Source organism: Crocodylus siamensis, chromosome 3 (assembly GCF_052110815.1).
Source record: "Crocodylus siamensis isolate JL-2025a chromosome 3, ASM5211081v1, whole genome shotgun sequence".
Lineage (NCBI taxonomy): Eukaryota > Metazoa > Chordata > Crocodylia > Crocodylidae > Crocodylus > Crocodylus siamensis.
The window spans coordinates 71,213,442-71,231,201 of record NC_143397.1 but is presented as its reverse complement, the minus strand read 5'-3'; the positions used below and the strand labels follow the sequence as shown (position 1 = coordinate 71,231,201).

General features: G+C 40.7%; 1 protein-coding gene across 6 annotated transcripts in view; it reads right to left on the bottom strand.

The window, feature by feature from the left end:
• Positions 1 to 17,760, bottom strand: part of MEGF10 (multiple EGF like domains 10) — a 174,694-nt gene that overhangs the window by 133,270 nt on the left and 23,664 nt on the right. For all 6 annotated transcript variants that reach the window (XM_090038492.1, XM_090038487.1, XM_090038488.1 and 3 more), the window contains one exon: positions 1,352 to 1,484. In XM_090038492.1, the coding sequence (XP_089894618.1) occupies positions 1,352 to 1,467 (116 nt within the window). In that variant the 5' untranslated portion in view covers positions 1,468 to 1,484. Of the gene's footprint in view, positions 1 to 1,351; positions 1,485 to 17,760 lie in introns of those variants that run through there.

Sequence of the window (17,760 nt, the reverse complement as noted above, 5' to 3'; positions counted from 1 at the left end):
CATTTTTATACAACCCTGGTACATTGTAGATACCCTCACATTTGCTCAGTAGGAAAAAAAAAAACAGTTCATATATATATATCCAGGCTGTATTTCTGTGTGGGTGATGTCTGGCACATACATTTCTGCCCTATGTTTTGCCTCCTTAGAGCCATTGTTGCTAGTGGGCCATTGCCTGCAGGGTTCATGTGGTCTGAGCCATGCTTCACTTCCCTGGAAGAGTCTGAGGGTACATAATCCAACCACAAGGGGAAGCCCTCATGTGGGAGATTGGATTCAAGCTCAGGGTATCTGAGGCCCTCACCAGTCCTCCATATATATAGGATATCAGACCTGCCTCTGGATTTGTCCTACAAACTGCAACCAGGCATTTAGTCAACGAACTAATTGATATGCAGCAGCAAATATGAGTTTTTGCACATGCCAAACTACATGTTGAAGTTAAAGGCAAGAGATGCCAAATCATCCACGTGAAGCTCAGATAATTTGTTGGAAAAGGACTTCAGAGGCCATTTTTTATATACAGGCCATAAAATAAAATATGAAGTCCAATTTTCCCTGTAAAAGTTTGATCATAACGAATTTATCTCTGCCAACATCCTCACTGCTTGGATATAAAATGCAATTTATTCTGACACAGAAAACATGGCCTAGAGATGTCCTCAAAAAAACAGTTAGACTGGCTTATGGACTAGCTGATCAACTGTAGACATTATTAAATGATGATAAAACTAAGAAACATGGTTTCATTATAATACTCTTCACACATGAAAAGAAGTGAAAACAAATGCTTACTGTTCAATCTTTTCTTACTCATTGTGAACATTCTACTAGCAATTATCATGATATTGTATAAATAAGTGTACTAACTAAATTGATGAATTTACAACTGTACATTTTAAATATCTGAATCTCATCAAAAAATTAAGCCAACGAGTCTTAATTTAGATTTTAGAAATGTTGTAAAGGAAAGAAACACCATAATCATACTTGGCCAAACTCCAATATGGTTAATTACACTCTGCATATATAACTATATACCTTTGCTGAATTAATTGGATAAGATATTCTTATTTCCTTCTTGCTGTGCTGTGTAGTATTGCTAATGTTGTTATAATGGCTGCTGTATCCTACCCCAGAGCTGATGACTTTTCTGTGTTGAATGAGGTAACCTTTTTACCTACATATTACCTGCTTTTGTATTGTTTTCCATTTATCAAATGCAAGATCAGGTTTATTATTTGATAAAATACATTAAAGCTTTAGAAATGCACTGTACAAAATAAATAATTCATAATAATCAAAAGTAACTAAGGATATGTCAAATATATGCTGGTAGAACAAATATTACCTTTCCCAATGGCTACACACATTTGGATCTTCAAGATTTAAGGAAAAAGTTGTCCCAATCCAGTGGTGCAGTAGTATGACCGGGAAGCATAAAACAGAATTTAAATAAAGAACCATCTTTTCGCATAAATGACCTGTAAGAAAAAACATGATAATATTATGACAATATTCAAACTATAAATAAGGAACTTTGGTGAAACTCCATTAGTAACACCAAGCTGGACCAAATTATATAGGACAGGAAGCATTTAATAGTGAGACAAATTGTAATAGTCCTGTAGCAGCAGTACAAGGTTCACCTTAAAAAAACTCAAGTCCAGAAATAAATATGTATGTGCTAAATGGCATCAGGCAGGTGCATATACTAAGTGATTTCACTGTCAAATGGAACTGTAGACAGGCTCAGTATACTCTCTACTTGTTGTCTGAAAAGTTGTAAGTTATTGTATATCCACTTACAAAATAGATATACAATTTAAAGCAATTGGTCTTATTTGTTCAAGGGGTGCTGGTGGTCAAACAAATATGTAATTGGTTAAGTTTTGAAAGAAATCCTGCTCATCACTTGTTTACAGAATACCTATAGTAATAATGTATTCAATTTTATGATGCCTCAATTTAATGAAACCAAACAGACTTTCTGAACCCATGATGGAGTAGATTTGCAAGCACCTCATCTTATGTAGTGTCTTTCATAATGTAAACAGTCCAAAATTTTTCAACTATCTAATTATAAGTCCTTCCTCATTCTGTGTGAATGCTTCACAATCCTTAGTGAACGTCAGAATTATAAAACTTGTATGAGGTTTGGAAGAACCATCCTCATCTCACAGACAGGAATGAAAACACATACTAGACTAACCTCTAGATACAAATAATCTCAGTATGCCTCTTAATTTAAGTGCTGCCCAACCTCATGTTTGTGTGCCTGTCCGAGAATGGCAATTCAAAACGTAGGCATCTCCTTTCGCTTGTTATTCACAGCTACATAATGGATATTTGAAAATAGGCAATTCAGGGGCAGGTAGTAATGATGCCAACCTCCTTTCTGGGTAATGTGGGCCTAGAACCAAGGTCTCCCAAAGAGTAATGCAGAGAATGGTGGCTAGGCAGGATTCTAGAGGCTGCAATTTAACTCCTCAGGGCGCGTCCAGACGAGCCCACACGTGCCTCTTGCAGCATCTCAAACCCCTTTGAAATGCTGCAAGAGGCACGTGCAGGAATGAGAAAATGTTCCCTGCGCTGCAAGTCTGCAGCGCAGGGGCAAAATTAGACCCCCTGGATATGGGTTAAAAAAACCCGCACAGAAAAAAAACAGGGCAGGACACAGTCCCAGACCATGCCCTAAGGCAATGGGAGGCTGGGTCCTCCATAAAGATGCTCTGGCTGCCACAGTATCTCTGTGGTTAGCCCTCGCCCTGGAAGCACGCTGCCTGCCCATGAGGGTAGGCAGCATGCCAGCAGCAGGGGCTGGACCCAGGCTCCACTGCTGGTAAGGGGTCGGGGGGCTGGAGGAGGGGGAGGAAACCATGGGGGGGACCCCATCAGCTAAGCCCGTCCCCCAGCCACCCGCTCCCTTCCCCACTCGGCCCCACCTGCCCCCTGAGCCCCTCCAATCCCTTCCCTTCCCTGCCCAGCCCCATCCCCTCCTATCCCCCCCAGCCCCTCGATTCCTTCCCCACCTGGCCCCACTTCCTGCCTGTCCCCTGAGCCCCCCAATCCCTTCCCCATCCCAGAGTGCTGTAAAATGCCGAACAAGTTTTCCAATGGAAATTGTAAGAGCTCAGCACCTTCAGTTAGGCACATCACCTTGCAGAATCGGACTCAACAATGCCAGATAAGAGCACAGAATTTTTTTAACAACTTTGCTTTACTTTTTCATATGACCTTCTCCAGGTTTATTTAAAATGTTTGTTGTTCTTTTAAGCTGAACTGTCAAATGTCTGCAAAACTGGAAAGTTTATGTCCATGCTATAAATGCCCCTAATTTTAAGTGATAGCTCAGTTCCTCTTCCCATGAAAAGCTTTCCTTAAAATTAACCACTGAAAGGCTCTATTGCCCTGAGTATGCTGTAGCTGAGCTTTCAGTTTCTGGCTTTTACAGAACACACCTAAAAGCTTTTAATTTTTAAGCCCTAACCCTTTGTTAATGTCGCGTCCGATGACCGGTGTACCCTTGACCTGCGAGCCTGGGTCAGCACGACAGGCTGGACCCGGGTGAGGTAGGTAGTCAGACAGGTGGGTAATAGCGGCGGGTTGGAGTCAGGAGATTTGAAAGCGTATTGGTTACACAAAAAGTTTATTTTACTTACACCACAGGAGATTGCAGTGTAGGAAGGAAGTTGTGGTCGCGCGGTGTAGAAAGAGAAATTGATTTATTCAGCTAAGCATGCAGATATTTTTGTTGCACAGATTACAAACTGCGTGGTGCAGATTTTAAGCAAAGCATACAGGTAACTTCAGTCTGAAGACTTTCGTGAGCTCTTGACGAGAACAGACGAGCTGGCAAAAACGAATACACCTGAAAACTTTTACCATCGGCAGGGAGAGGTCAGCAACTGGCCAAATCGCTGACTTAACCTCTAGGTTAAGAATGTACAGAATTCTCCACTGAAGGCGGAAATCTTTCCAAAGTTATAGCTTGCAGGGTGGCCTATTACAACACGCTAGGCATGAATAATTACAGGACTGCCAATCATGACTGAACAGACTCTGTGCGTTTCTCACTTCTGCTTAGAAGTGACTGCGCATGTGTTTTACATTTAAGTTGGGGGGTGTTTTTGGATACAGAACTATAATGACAAAATATGTTATGTTAGCCTTTGACCTTTTTGCCATCGGCATCTGAAATCAAAGATTTTTCTCTGACAGTTAATTTTCACCAAAAAATCCTAGAATGAATGTTAGTAGTGGCAATATATTAAAAAATGATCCCATTTCCAAACTGGAATTTTTTCTTTCACGTAAAAGAAAAAATTGGCTTAAACAATGATTTTACAAAGTACAAAGGAAGATCTGCTGGAGAGCAATTATAGTGGACCAGATCTTCTGTTGGATATTGTTTGAAACTCAAGATCTTTTCCTATCTTATTTATTGGCATTATTATCAATACTACTGTATTTACTTGAATACAAGACAAGGTTCCCCCACCCCCACCAGCATAGGGAGAAAAACTCCTCATCATAGATTCACATACAAGGAAACTTCATTAAACGCAATATCTATCATTAAACTGCTGCCAAAAGCTGCACAGAAACCTACTATGAAGTTGATTAACACAACCAATACTGCACATGACTATAAAACACATGGACCATTTTAGGCAGCACCCTAATTTCCTATTAGTCTATGATCCTCCACAGAGAACTTGCATGTACTGTGATATCAGGCCACCACTGAGAGGCCAGAGCCAGCCCTGACACCCTCCCCTTGGCACCAAAAACATTTGATCTTAACCAAAAAACCAAGATACTACCACAAAGATAGGACAGTATAGCCTATGGGAAGGAAATATATGGTAATACCAACTGTGTTCCATCCCCCTCAGAGATTATGCTTAGGGGCAACCAACAAGGGTTCATTAGAGGCAGGTCCTGTCAGACCAACCTGGTGGCCTTCTATGACCAGATCACAAAATCCTTAGACAGAAGGGTAGCAGTGGACATAGTCTTTCTGGACTTTTGGAAGGCCTTCAACACTGTCTCTCAACCCATTCTCATTAAAAAACTAGGGGACTGTGGCATCAACACCTATACAGTCAAATGGGTCACTAACTGGCTGGAGGGCCGCACCCAGAGAGGGGTGGTGGATGGGTAATTTTCGACCTGGAGGGATGTGGGCAGTGGGGTTCCACAGGGCTTGGTCCTCAGGCCTGCACTGTTCAACATCTTCATCAGTGATTTGGACAAGGGGGTAAAAAGCACCCTGTTCAAATTTGCAGACGACACTAAAATGCAGGGGGAATAGGCAGCAATCAGACCTAAACAGGTTACAGGGGTGGGCGGATGAGAACAGGATGGGTTTCAACACTGACAAGTGCTAGGTACTCCACCTGGGGAGGAAGAACCAGCAGCATACCTACAGGCTGGGGAACTCCCTCCTCATCAGTGCAGAGGCCGAAAAGGATCCTGGAGTCATTATTGATGCCAAAATGAACATGGGCCAACAGGGTGGGGACGCAGTCAGGAAGGCCAACTGTACTTTGTCATGCATCCGCAGATGCATCTCAAGCAGGTCCAAAGAGGTGATCCTCCCCGTCTATGTGACACTGGTCAGGCCGCAGTTGGAGTACTGTGTCCAATTCTGGGTGCCGCACTTCAAGAGGGATGTGGACAGCATGGAGAGGGTCCAGAGGAGGGCCACTCGCATGATCAGGGGGCAGCAGGCAGGCCCTACGAGTAGAGGCTATGGGACCTGAACCTGTTCAGCCTCCACAAGAGAAGGCTGAGGAGGGAATCTCGTGGCCATTTACAAACTAGTCGGGGGGGACCAGCAGGCATTGGGGGAGTCCCTGTTCCCCCGAGCACTATGAGGAGTGACTAGAAATAATGGTCACAAGCTGGCAGAGGGTAGATTCAGACTAGACATCAGGAGGCACTACTTCACTCTCAGGGTGGCTAGGATTTGGAACCAACTTCCAAGAGAAGTGGTGCTGGCTCCTACCATGAGGGTCTTTAAGAGGAGGCTAGGTGAACACCTTGCTGGGGTCATTTGACCCCAGTACTCTTTCCTGCCATGGCAGGGAGTCGGACTTGATGATCTGCTCAGGTCCCTTCCGACCCTACCGACTATGAAACTATGATTAGTGAAGCCAGACCAGGTTGCCCTGTGCCTCATCTGCATATACATTTTTGGAACATCCCAGGCCTCATGACAAGATCACCCAGTTACAGTCATGAGTGGGGGGTTACTTAGCACAAGGAATCTTTGTGGAGAACACATACTGAGCAGTGCTGAGATGTGGGGTCACCATAGCTTGAAACACTATTAACTCTGCTGGGGCCCAGCCCAATGAATTACATGGGAAATCATGAGCCTTTTGGCTTTATATTAATATGATGCATAGTTTATGAAAGTACTGCCTGAAAGTATGTAGTGCCTGTGCTAAAATCTGTAGCAGTTTCAATAAAAAGCAAAATGCACTTGGATAAACTAAGTCTATATTTATTTCAAGGTCAGAATTTTCAAATTTGGGTTTTATTTCCATGTGTTCAGGGAAAGAAGTTGTAAGGGGCAGAGGGCAAGGAGACTACTTAACACCCCCCTCAAAAAAATATTTTCCCTGCTGTAGCAATCAGAGGGGGACACATTCAAGGCAAACCTCCAATAATTTTTACCTGGAAAATTGTAACATATTTATAAAATATCTACATATAAAACCTAATTATTTAGAGGTCATCTTATATTCAGGTAAATATGATATATTTGCACATAGCTTATAGTGTAGGGATAAATCAGATTTTCAAAACAGTTTATTTTTATAATTATTATAACACTTATGATTATTATTATTTAGTAGAAATGAAAAGCAAAACTTTAAACATTTTGTTATAAATTAAAATAAACACACTATGTTACATTAAAAGAAAAAATAGCATTGGAACATGAAAGAAACAAAATGAAAAAAACAGACAAAAATACAGCACAGTTTATTCTTAACAACACAAAATAAATGCACAAGTTGTTTAAGATCATGATTAAAAACTCTAAAATAATGCTCATTTGGAGAAATTGTGACTCATAGATCAGAGAGGTTACCCAATTTTGTCAAATCCCCTTTCAAAATTGACTGAAAGATATTTCAAGCTCTATGTAAATACACCTCCATGTCTTTCTGTACATATGTAGTATACCAGGTATTCAATGTGGAGTTCAACTTAAAAAGGAATAAAAGCAGCTGTATTTTCAGATTAATAATTTCAATAAAGTAGTGATTTCCCTCATTAAAATAGACACTTTGATTAAATATGTAGGCTGTAAATTGTGTTTCCTTAAAAAAAATTCAATAACTTTCCTTTTGGATACATTTAACAAAATTTAAAATGTAAAAGAAAAAAAATCATTTGCATGAACCCCCTAGTGTAAAACTTGATTGCATTCTAGATCTTTTGCTTAATTATTGAGGAAAATCAAAACAGAAAATCAGTAAAACTGATTAGCATTGCTAAAGTGTTTATATTAGCAATAAAAAAAGTAGATGATTTGTTTAACTCTTGCTTTGTACTACGTGCAGTGATGTATGCTGCTCAAAGATTCACCTTCCTTACTGTATTTACCTACAAACCTTTCAGCAGGTGATATATATCAGCATGCTTGCAGTATCTCTGCTATCCATTATATACATATATCATACAGATGTTCTAAGGACTAAGAGCATGTCTTCTTTCTGTGTGTCAATAATTAGCAAAGCGCATGGTAATATACAGCTCATGCAAGAATAGAAAGATGATCTGACCTCATACAGCTTTTTGTTTAATTCATACCCTTGATGTTGTAAACACTTGCTACAAGCATAAACATCTTCTACCGTAAGCAGAACCATTGACCTTAAGAGGAAAGAATTTCAGAGGGCAAAAATGGCCTCCAAATTAATCATTTTCAGCATCATGCTTGCACACTTAGGAAAAAAACAAGAAATTTGTCATAGCCTATCTATAACCACATAACTAATGGTCTAAGATGATGTAAAGGACATATGTAAGTAAGCAAATTAAACTTTATAATCAATTTGATTGGTAGACAACAAAATAAAACTCCTTCAGCACAGAAGCCTACTTTCATCTGTTCTGAAGGCCTGACTGCAACCAAAATTAAATTAATTTGGCTACAGTAATAATACCTGTACCAGCACCATTTTTTCTTTGAAAGAAAAGATAGGCTGAACAATGATGATTAAACAGTTTGCAATAAGAATGTTCAAAATGATTATCCCTTATCATTTTTTACTAATATTGAAAGCAAAAACCCAGGTTTACAAATAAACATCATTATTCTCATTCAAGCAGGACATCTTTAAAGTAATGCACTCACAATCTAGTGCCTGATCCAAAGCTTATTCAAGTCAGTGATTCACAGTGATATCACTGGACATTAAGCCTGGTCTAAAAAAGTAAGGGGAATATGACGCTACCAGCTGAAACTGCAATAACCGGTTCTGTCATTTATGTCACCAACATAAAAAATAGTACCAAATCTATAACCAAAAACTGATGTTTTAACCTATTATTAAAACAAATGACAAAATAATTAATGAGAATATGGCAAGTTACTTCTGAACATCTCGGAATGCTTTAAAATCATTAACAGACAAATTTTAAGATGGGAACAAAACCAAACTCCCATAACTCTATGTTAACTCTCTCGCTATCTCTCTCTCACACAGACACAGACACAGACACACACACACACACACACACACAGAGTATATATCCTATATAGTTACTATAGAAACAGGTTGAGCAGATCTCATAACTGTACCAGATTTAGTGTTATCCATTACTATGGCTCATTTGTCCATGCAAATCAGGAATTTATAGGCATTGCCACTAAACCCACATTTAAGTGGGGTTGGAGCAAATCACAGAATCATAGAGAAGTAGGGCTGGTAGTTGACATTGGAGTTCATTGCTCTTGGGCACAGCATTTATATGTGCACCCGGAACTGCAGCTCATTCAGCCAAGGCAGCGTAGCCTCAGCTGGTGGGTGGACCAAGGGTCAGCCTGCCAGCCTAGAGTTGGTCCAACCTGGCTCAGCGTGCTGCAGATGGGCTGGCTGGAGCACAAAGGTGCTTCAGCTAGCTGGCAGGCAGCCACCACACTGAAGCACCCTCGTGCCCCAGCCAGCCCTGTCGGCATCTACAAGTGCAATTTTTGCCAGAGTAGTAACGTTAGCACAAGTGTTTTGGCCAAGTCCCATATTAGTCCCCGCTGTGTAAGACATTATGTGTTTCCTCACTTAATTTGCTAGGTGTTGTTTTGCATAATGTTCACTCAGAGACTTTAGCTTTTCTACTATATACAAAACAGGTTTGGCATTCTAATGGAAGAAATCACCTCAAAAATGTAAGGCAGATTCATATGACATTGGACACAATTTTAAAAACTGGTTTCCATCCTTGTCAGGGAGAGAAACTTTCATGAAAACAACCATTGCTGGACTTATCTGATCCAATCTTGTCAGCAATAATTAGTTTCATGTTAACATGTAACAATGAAAAAACCTGATTGCTCATATTGATTACATTACAAAACAGCTGAATGAAGAGCATGAAATGCAGGAGATACGTTGTATTCAGAAATTAGAAAGCCAACTTGACGTAGTGCCTCATGAAATCCAGCTCACAAAATAAATACAAATTTACCTGCACTTGAGTATTATCACATGGACTGTACTCTGAATGAAGGGTTGCAAACGCAGGCAAATATGAATAAACAGAAGCATATTAATTAAGAGGCAGTTTCTGGTGGATACTAGTGGGATCAGTATTAGGGTCAGATTTACTTTACATCTTTACCAGCGATAGACAATGAGAAGACCAACAGCACATTCATTAAATTCACAGATGTTACTAAATGACCAGGTATTACACAGACCTCTGCAAGGACTGAGTTAAAAAAGTAGTAAAAAATTCAGGCAAAAATAATAAAATGAGATTCCTCTTGGAAAAATGCACACTAGAATATCTGACTTTGGGGGGAGATAAGCTAAGACACATATTCAGTAGAAGGTGGATACCTGAAAGGCAGTAATGTTGAAAAAGACCTGGGGTGATACTAGATAACAAATTAGATATGATCTTGCGCTACAATACCACAGCCAAAAAGCTAATGAGATTCTGGACTACACAAAAGAGTCCATCTGAGGGCACTCCACCTGCTATTCTCCTCACAATTTGGGCACCTTCAGTTTCAGAAAGATGATGGCAAATTGGCAACAGTTCAAGATTTACAAAATTATAAATCTGTTGCTCCAGCCTTTAATAAAGAAATATCTGGGGGAACTAAATATGCATAATTAATTGAATGATTATGGGAAGGAGGGAGTGGTATACTTCTACCAGGATTAACATAATGTAAACTTAAAGGGCAGATTGTGATTGGGCAAGCTGACTTTTCCGCTGCTACCCTAGAGCAGCAGTCAGATATGAACAGAGTTATCAACAAAATGAATAGAACTGAAGGAAAAACTAAGATGATGTCATCTGAAGGAAATTAAATGGATCACTTGCTTATGTCTTGAGAGATCAGACAAATGGTAGAAAAAACTTGTAACAAGTCTCCTTCATTGAGAGAGATTCAATACTATTTTTAAGTGCCAGTCACAGCTTTGGTAAAAAAAAAACAAAAACCCCAACTATTAACTCATAGTTCTTTTCCATCCTTAACTTCTTAGATTACTACTTTTCTATTTCTAGTCTTTCTAGGGAATCTGAATAATTTGGGAAGCCATTTAACAATCCCCATCTTGTGCTATTTTTGCTTGTAGTGAGTGCCCAGTTCATTTTCTGTGATGCAACATGCCGCTGGAAGGTAAAGTTTGCCAGGTGTTAACCTGGTTCTCCTGTGTCAGCTCCCCCATGACTGTGGAGCCAAACACCACAACTCCTTATGCAGCAACTCTACAGCAGTTCTACATTATTAGCAGAAATTACTGCTCCTCTAACTTCCACCAAAGACAGGCATCTAAGGAACAGAGGTCTGGAAACACCACATTAGTATAGAGATAAGGCACAACAAAAAGGCAGGTTTGGCAAGCAGGTTACAAATGTAGGTCTCAGTCCCAGCAAACTTGTTAGTCACATAAGAACTCAAAAATCAACAGAACCATTTGTTAGGGCCTACTCACATGGGGAAATGTTTTACACAAAATACCTTTCAAGCAAAGGGCACAAATCCCCTTTTAGCAAAGTGTCTTTCTCAGTTAGTCTTCATCCCAATAAAAGGATACCAAGAAAAAGAGGAAATTAAATCCAGTGGCACAACAATAATGTTTTGCATCCTTGGCAAACCCTACTGAAGAACAGAATGGGGGGGAGCTGCAGTTTCAAGAATTGTGGGAGGCACACAACGGTGCCAAGAGCAGAGGAGGAGGTCTGAGAGCAGAGAGGAAGGGAGCCATAGGAGTCTTACCCAAAACAGGCCCTGGCTGCAGCTGCTGCTGCTGCCACATTCTCTGCCTGCCCTGACTCTTGTTCTTAATGCAGCAGCAAGGCAATGTCCATGTACCTGCTACTGCTGCTGCTGTTGCAAGAGCAATCCTGTGGGAGTAGCTTTGCTGCAAGGGCACTAACTCTATAGTGGCCCTCCTAAATCGGTAACTGGCACTGCTGCCCTTTTGCCCACCCCTGGTTAAGCTATATAGATGCCAAACTAAATTTTTAGAAAGTCACAGTTTTTCAGAAGAAAAACATGCCAACTAGAATATAAAAACTCTCACTGTCATTTAATTTCAAGGACATTACAAAATTCAACCTAGAATTATCAACTGTATCTATTGCATATTTCTGATGTATGTACTACTAGTACAAAATTTGTTACTTCACCAACTCTGAGTACAAAAAACAGAAAAAGTGTAATCCTTCAAAACATTTAAATTCCCTTCAGACAAAATTAAACATTAAAAGAAGAACACAGCTATGAAGAAACAGAAAGACAGTGGTACACCAAGACAAGTACACCATATGTTGATGACTCTTTGCAAATAAAGGCCTGAGCTTGCAACTGTGTTCATCAAAACAGTCCTACTTTATTCCCCAAAGCAATATTATTGTCTTCATAATAATAATGTACACCCTATGCTGATGTCATTTCAGCGGTGTATGCTGTATGAACTGGAATGTCTGAATAGTTGAGTACAGCTTCTGAATCATAGAAAATTAGGGTTGAAAGGGATCTCAGGAGGTCATGTAGTCCAACCCCCTGCTCAAAGTAGAACCATCTCCAACTAGATCATCCTAGCCAAGGCTTTGTCTAGACAAGTTCTGAAAACATTCAAGGACTGAGATTCCACAACCGCTCTGGATAGCCTGTTCCAATGCTTTACTACCCACCTTCTGAGAAAGATTTCCTAATATCTAATGTAAACTTTCTTTGCAGCAGCTTGAGATCATTGCTCTTTCTTCTGTCATCTGCCACAACTGAGAACAGTCTAGCTACTTTCTCTTTGAAACCCCCGTTCAGGTAGTTGAAGACTTTTGTAAAATCCACCCCACCCCCCAGGCTTCTCTTCTCCAAACTAAATAATTAGGCCAGATCCCCCAGCCTCTCCTCAGAAGTCATATGCCCCAGCCCCCTAGTCATTTTCACTGCCCACCACTGGACTCGACTGCATCCTTTCTGTAATTGGGGGCAGGGAGGATGGGGACAAAACTGGACACAGTACTCCAGATGTGGCCTCACCAGTGCCAAAGAAGAAAAGAATCACTTTCCTCAATCTGCTGGCAACGCTGCTACTAATGCAGCCCAGTATGCCATTAGACTTCTTCAAAACAAGGGCACACTGTTGGCTCATAATCAGCTTATTGTCCACTGTAACCCCCAGGTTCTTTTCTGCAGAGCTCCTGCTTAGCCAGTCAACCTTCAGCCTGTACCGGTGCATGGGATTGTTCTGTCCTAAGTACAGGACTTTACACTTGTCCTAACTGAACCTCATGAGATTTCTTTTGGTCAAATCCTCCATCTGAGGTCTCTCTGAATCCTTGATCTACCCTCCAGCATATCTACTACTCCCCCCAGCTTGGTGTCATCTGCAAACTTGCTGGGGGTGCCTTCTATGCCATCTTCTATGTTGTTGATGAAGATATTGAACAACAGGCCCCTGGACCAATCCATGGTTCACTCCACTTGATGCCAGCTGCCAACTAGACATTGAGTCATTGATTACTACCCTTTAAACCCAATGATCCAGCCAGTGTTCTCTCCATCTTACAGTGCATTCATCCAACCCATACTTCCTTAACTTTTCAGGAAGAATGTTGTGGGAGACCATATCAACAGCCTCCTACTCCCCTGCAGCTCTTCCATTTTCAGAATCTCTTCCTTAACACCTTACTTGCTTTTTCCTCTACACAATCATTTGTTTAAAAACACAGCTGTAGTACTCTTTTATAACATTAATTCTGTAAATCATTAAAGAGATTTTATTTAGAAGGCAATATGCAAAATAAAGTTGTATTACTCAACACAAATTTCTGAATTCCTGACATAGACTTCAATATGGCTTCACAATCCCTTGTCATTGTTGCTGAATTTAATTGCAAATGCTTTGACTTAAAAAGAAAAAAAAGGTAAGTATGAATGCCATCTCATTCTAACAATCTAGTAATTTTCTAAGCAGATCAATGCATTTGTTAGTTCAATACATTCATTATAAGCTTTTCTTTAGTAGTTTAGTTCAAAGCAATTTATGATGCACCAGAAGAGATCTCTCTCATGTCAGCAATAAAACACACCACACAGGCTTAGTAATGCAGGGAAACCTCATTGCTGTTCATGTTTACAAACCTTCCTCATTCTTTTTCTTTTGGCAACCGGCATCCATTCACAAAAACTAAAATTGGAAGAATTCCTTCATTGTCAACTAAAGGAAGCAATCTCAGTCTCTTTTGAAATTAGAGTGACTAATATCCAAAACAAAAGAAACTGATAAACTTTTGAAAATTATTTGACTAATCCTTAAATAAGAGGGGCTAACAGGAATTTTGCCAAATGATTTCAGTAGTAGTAAGATTTGATCAAAAAAGCCATTCAAAGTAGCGACCAACATACTCCCAACAAGATAGGATGACTAACTCAATAGTTCTAATCACCATTCCTTTTCCGGCTTGCTGCTAACTGTGAATAGAGGGCACCACAGTGAGCAACATATGCACCTGCTAGGTCAGATATAGTCATGCCGAGTTTCTTTTTGTCCTATCCATTTTTGCCTTCGTGTTCCTCAACACTGTTGTGGAGCATGCAATTAAATCTCCGTTTATTTATATCTTAGTTTGGACCAGGGTGTCAAACTCAACCTGTGACCCCAGGCTGTGAGGTTCCTTGCAGGCTAGATCCAGGCCTGCCAACAGTGGGAAAAGTGGCAGAAGTATAAGCAAAGGCAAGGCAAAGCAGAAAGCAGCAAGTGTCATTTAGTCCCTTGAAGGCTATCTTCAACAGGATTTCACAGCCCTGAATTCTGCAGTGGGCTTTGCCTTGCCCCAGAATTCCCAGTCCCTCTAGAAGTCCCACAGGTTAGGGGGAATGGCTCTGTGGGCTGGATACAGTCTACAGGCTCTATGTCTTGTTTATCACCCTGGTTTATCACCTCTCCTTGTGCAACAGTGGAGTCATGAGCAAGATTTAACTTCAAAATGATTATGTGCCCTTTAAAAAATACACACACACACAACTAGATCAGGTCTTCAGTGCTGAAAACAAAGTTCCCATTGTTAAGTCTTGTCTGTGTATCAGCCTTGACGGCTAGAGATTTACTTACTTGCATGCTTTATTTTCAGGATCATATATTTAAACCTCATCGATAAAGGCAGGCAACTTAGATTAGTCTAAGTTTCTTAAGAACTCCCACCACCTGCAGGTGAATAATAATGTTACCAATAGTGTTGCTGTTAAACATAGCTGGTAATTAAACAAGCCTGAAACTAGCAGTTTTTAAAATCCTCCTATAGCCAAAATCTATGTTACAAAGAGGAAAGTTAGTGAATGAATTTAAATTCTTAAAAATACTGTATTGTCAATATCATTGACTGTGAAGAGTAAAAGATGTCCTTTCCACCAGTGGCAAACAACACTAAATATTATGCAGAAATATACTTTGATAATTAGTCATTTAATAATAAAGTTTCCAGTTGTGATTTATGTCACTTTTGATTCTCCGGAAAAAAAGGAAAAATGTTTAAAGATGTCTCAAAACATTAAATCCTTAAATTCATTTCCTCTAATGATGAAGCAGTCACTGCTTTAAAAAGAGAGTCTGATTCATCATTAAAAGAAAGTAATGAAGGCATTTGCCTTAGAAACTATAACAATCAAAGGCAGATCTTTTTGGCTGCAATTAATAATTTTTTTCAAGATAATTTCTCTTATTAAAATATGTTAATTTACTTTGGTTTCAGGTTATCTGAAACCTTTCTAAAAGTGAAGGCTGCAGATAATTCCTGCTGCAAGCAGGGTAATTTGAAGCTGGAAGAACTGAGACTGCATTATTAACATGAGCACAAGGTCTTAAATACCCCCAAATTGTTATCCTTACAGGACACATGTTGCATTCTTTAAATCTGCATCCCTTCCCATTACGAGATGTAAAAGGCAGCAGCACCAAAAGCTCATATCTGTCATTACAAAAATGGCCTATTCACAATACTGTCTGACAAAGCACCTAGAATGACAAGACATCCTATTCAGAGATCTAATTTTTTCAGACATTTGTATGCCAAATTCAAAAATCTCTATGATATTGGTTTTAATGAGGTACTCTGTTATTCTCCATAATAAAAATTAAAAGATAGAGACAGAGATCTTCAGCTTAATTGCCACATCTGTTATTAGGCACTTTACTGTGATTGACTGGAGTGTGTGTCAGAGACTGTGCCAAAAACAGGCAAACTGCATAAGCAGGCTTATAACTTATAGCCCAACTGGTATTAGCAGCTTGTGTGTTACAACTTCTACTGTTGGTCAGTTAAAATTACAGAACTGTTGGCATAGGTTCATTCAGAAAAGAGAGTTATGAAGCAAGTGGTTCATGAGGTCGCTTAACACACTTCAGAAGCATTTGCAACTTTCAAAAGTAAAAGGCAATAATAGTTGTTTAAATCAGTGGGCTGCACACCAGATGGGATACATGCAGCATGTCTCTCTCCCACGAATAGTGCCATACCAGCATCCCCCATGCTGAGTGGGGTTCCTCAAGTCTCCTGGTCATGGGCTCCCTTGACCCCATGGGCCACACTATTGTATTCCATCCCCAAGAGTATGGGCAGGAAGCAAAGGCTGGAGGAAGGAGGGGGAGTCTGGACACTTTAGTGACAACAGCACAAGAGAGAGAGGAAGAACAGTGCCTGATCTGAGAACTGCAGGTTAACCTCCCAGGGGCCACATGTGGCCTGCAGGCCACCAATAGCATATTCCTGATTTAGATATTCATTTTCTAAAATAGTTTCTAATGAGAGGAGTAACCAAACCCCAATCCCAAGTGGTGAGTGCTTTCAGTTGCACATCCACTATTTTAAAATGCTAATAAATCAGCAACTAAGGCTAGGTACACATGTTCAGGGAGTTAGGAAGAGGTTAAGTCATGTTAAGAATGGCCACCCAATCTAACTTAGATCACCTAGGTGCAGACCCTACACTTAGAACCCTATTAAGTTGATCTAAGTGTGAACTGTACAGAAGTTCAGGAAGGCTAGATCCATCTAAAAATGCCTGACCTAATCTTAATTAACTGTATCTCAGAGGCAGTCTAACTTAAATTGGGTCTGGCAAGACCAATCTAACTGAACTTCTGTACAGTTCCCAGAAAAGCCCTGGAGCTAGGAAAGCACAGCCACTGCTCCCAGCCCTGGAGCTGCACTTTTCCTATCCCCTCCTGCCCTGGGCTATTTTTAGCCCCCCCAGCCTCTTCCCCCAGCCCCACAGATAGACAACCCCCCCCACAAAGACCAGCCAGTCCCCCTGCCTGCAAGCAGCTCCTAGTACTGTTTTTATCTGCATTTGCCAGTGCCAAGAGCTGACTGAAGTAAGTTGGAGTGAGATTGAAGAGGGTTAGTTTGCTAGGGGGTGGTTTGTCGGGCTATAATAGCCCCTGATTCAATGTGTGAGATAGTCCCCACCATCCTGCCAAACCCCTTACAAGAATCCACCAGCCCCCTTGATCTGCCTGCCCCTCACCCCAACCTAACATCAATCAGGCTCCTGAGACTGATAAACTCCAGTGAAACTGGCCCCTGGACGGGTTTCATAGAACCATAGACATTAAGGGCTGGAAGGGACCTCAAAGGATTATCAATTCCAACCCCACCCTGCTCTGGGCAGGAATACTGCTGAGATCAAATGATCCTAGCAAGGTGTCTGTCCAGTCTCCTCTAAAAGACTTCCAAGGTTGGGGACTGCACTGTCTCCTTGAGAAGTCTATTCCAGATTCTGGTCACCCTTACCATAAAGAAGTTCTTCCTTACATCCAACCTGAAACCGTCTTCTAACAGTTTATTTGCTCCGTGTCCTCCTCTGAGGCACCCTGGTGAACAGTTTTTCTCCCAGTTCCTGATATTATTCGCCCCTTACATATTTATAGATGGCCACCAGATGCCCGCTCAGTCTTCTCTACCCTAGGCTGCACAGTCCAAAAACCCTTAGTCTTTCCTCATAAGGTTTGTCCTCCAGGCCCTTAATCATTCTTGTGGCCCTTCTCTGGACCC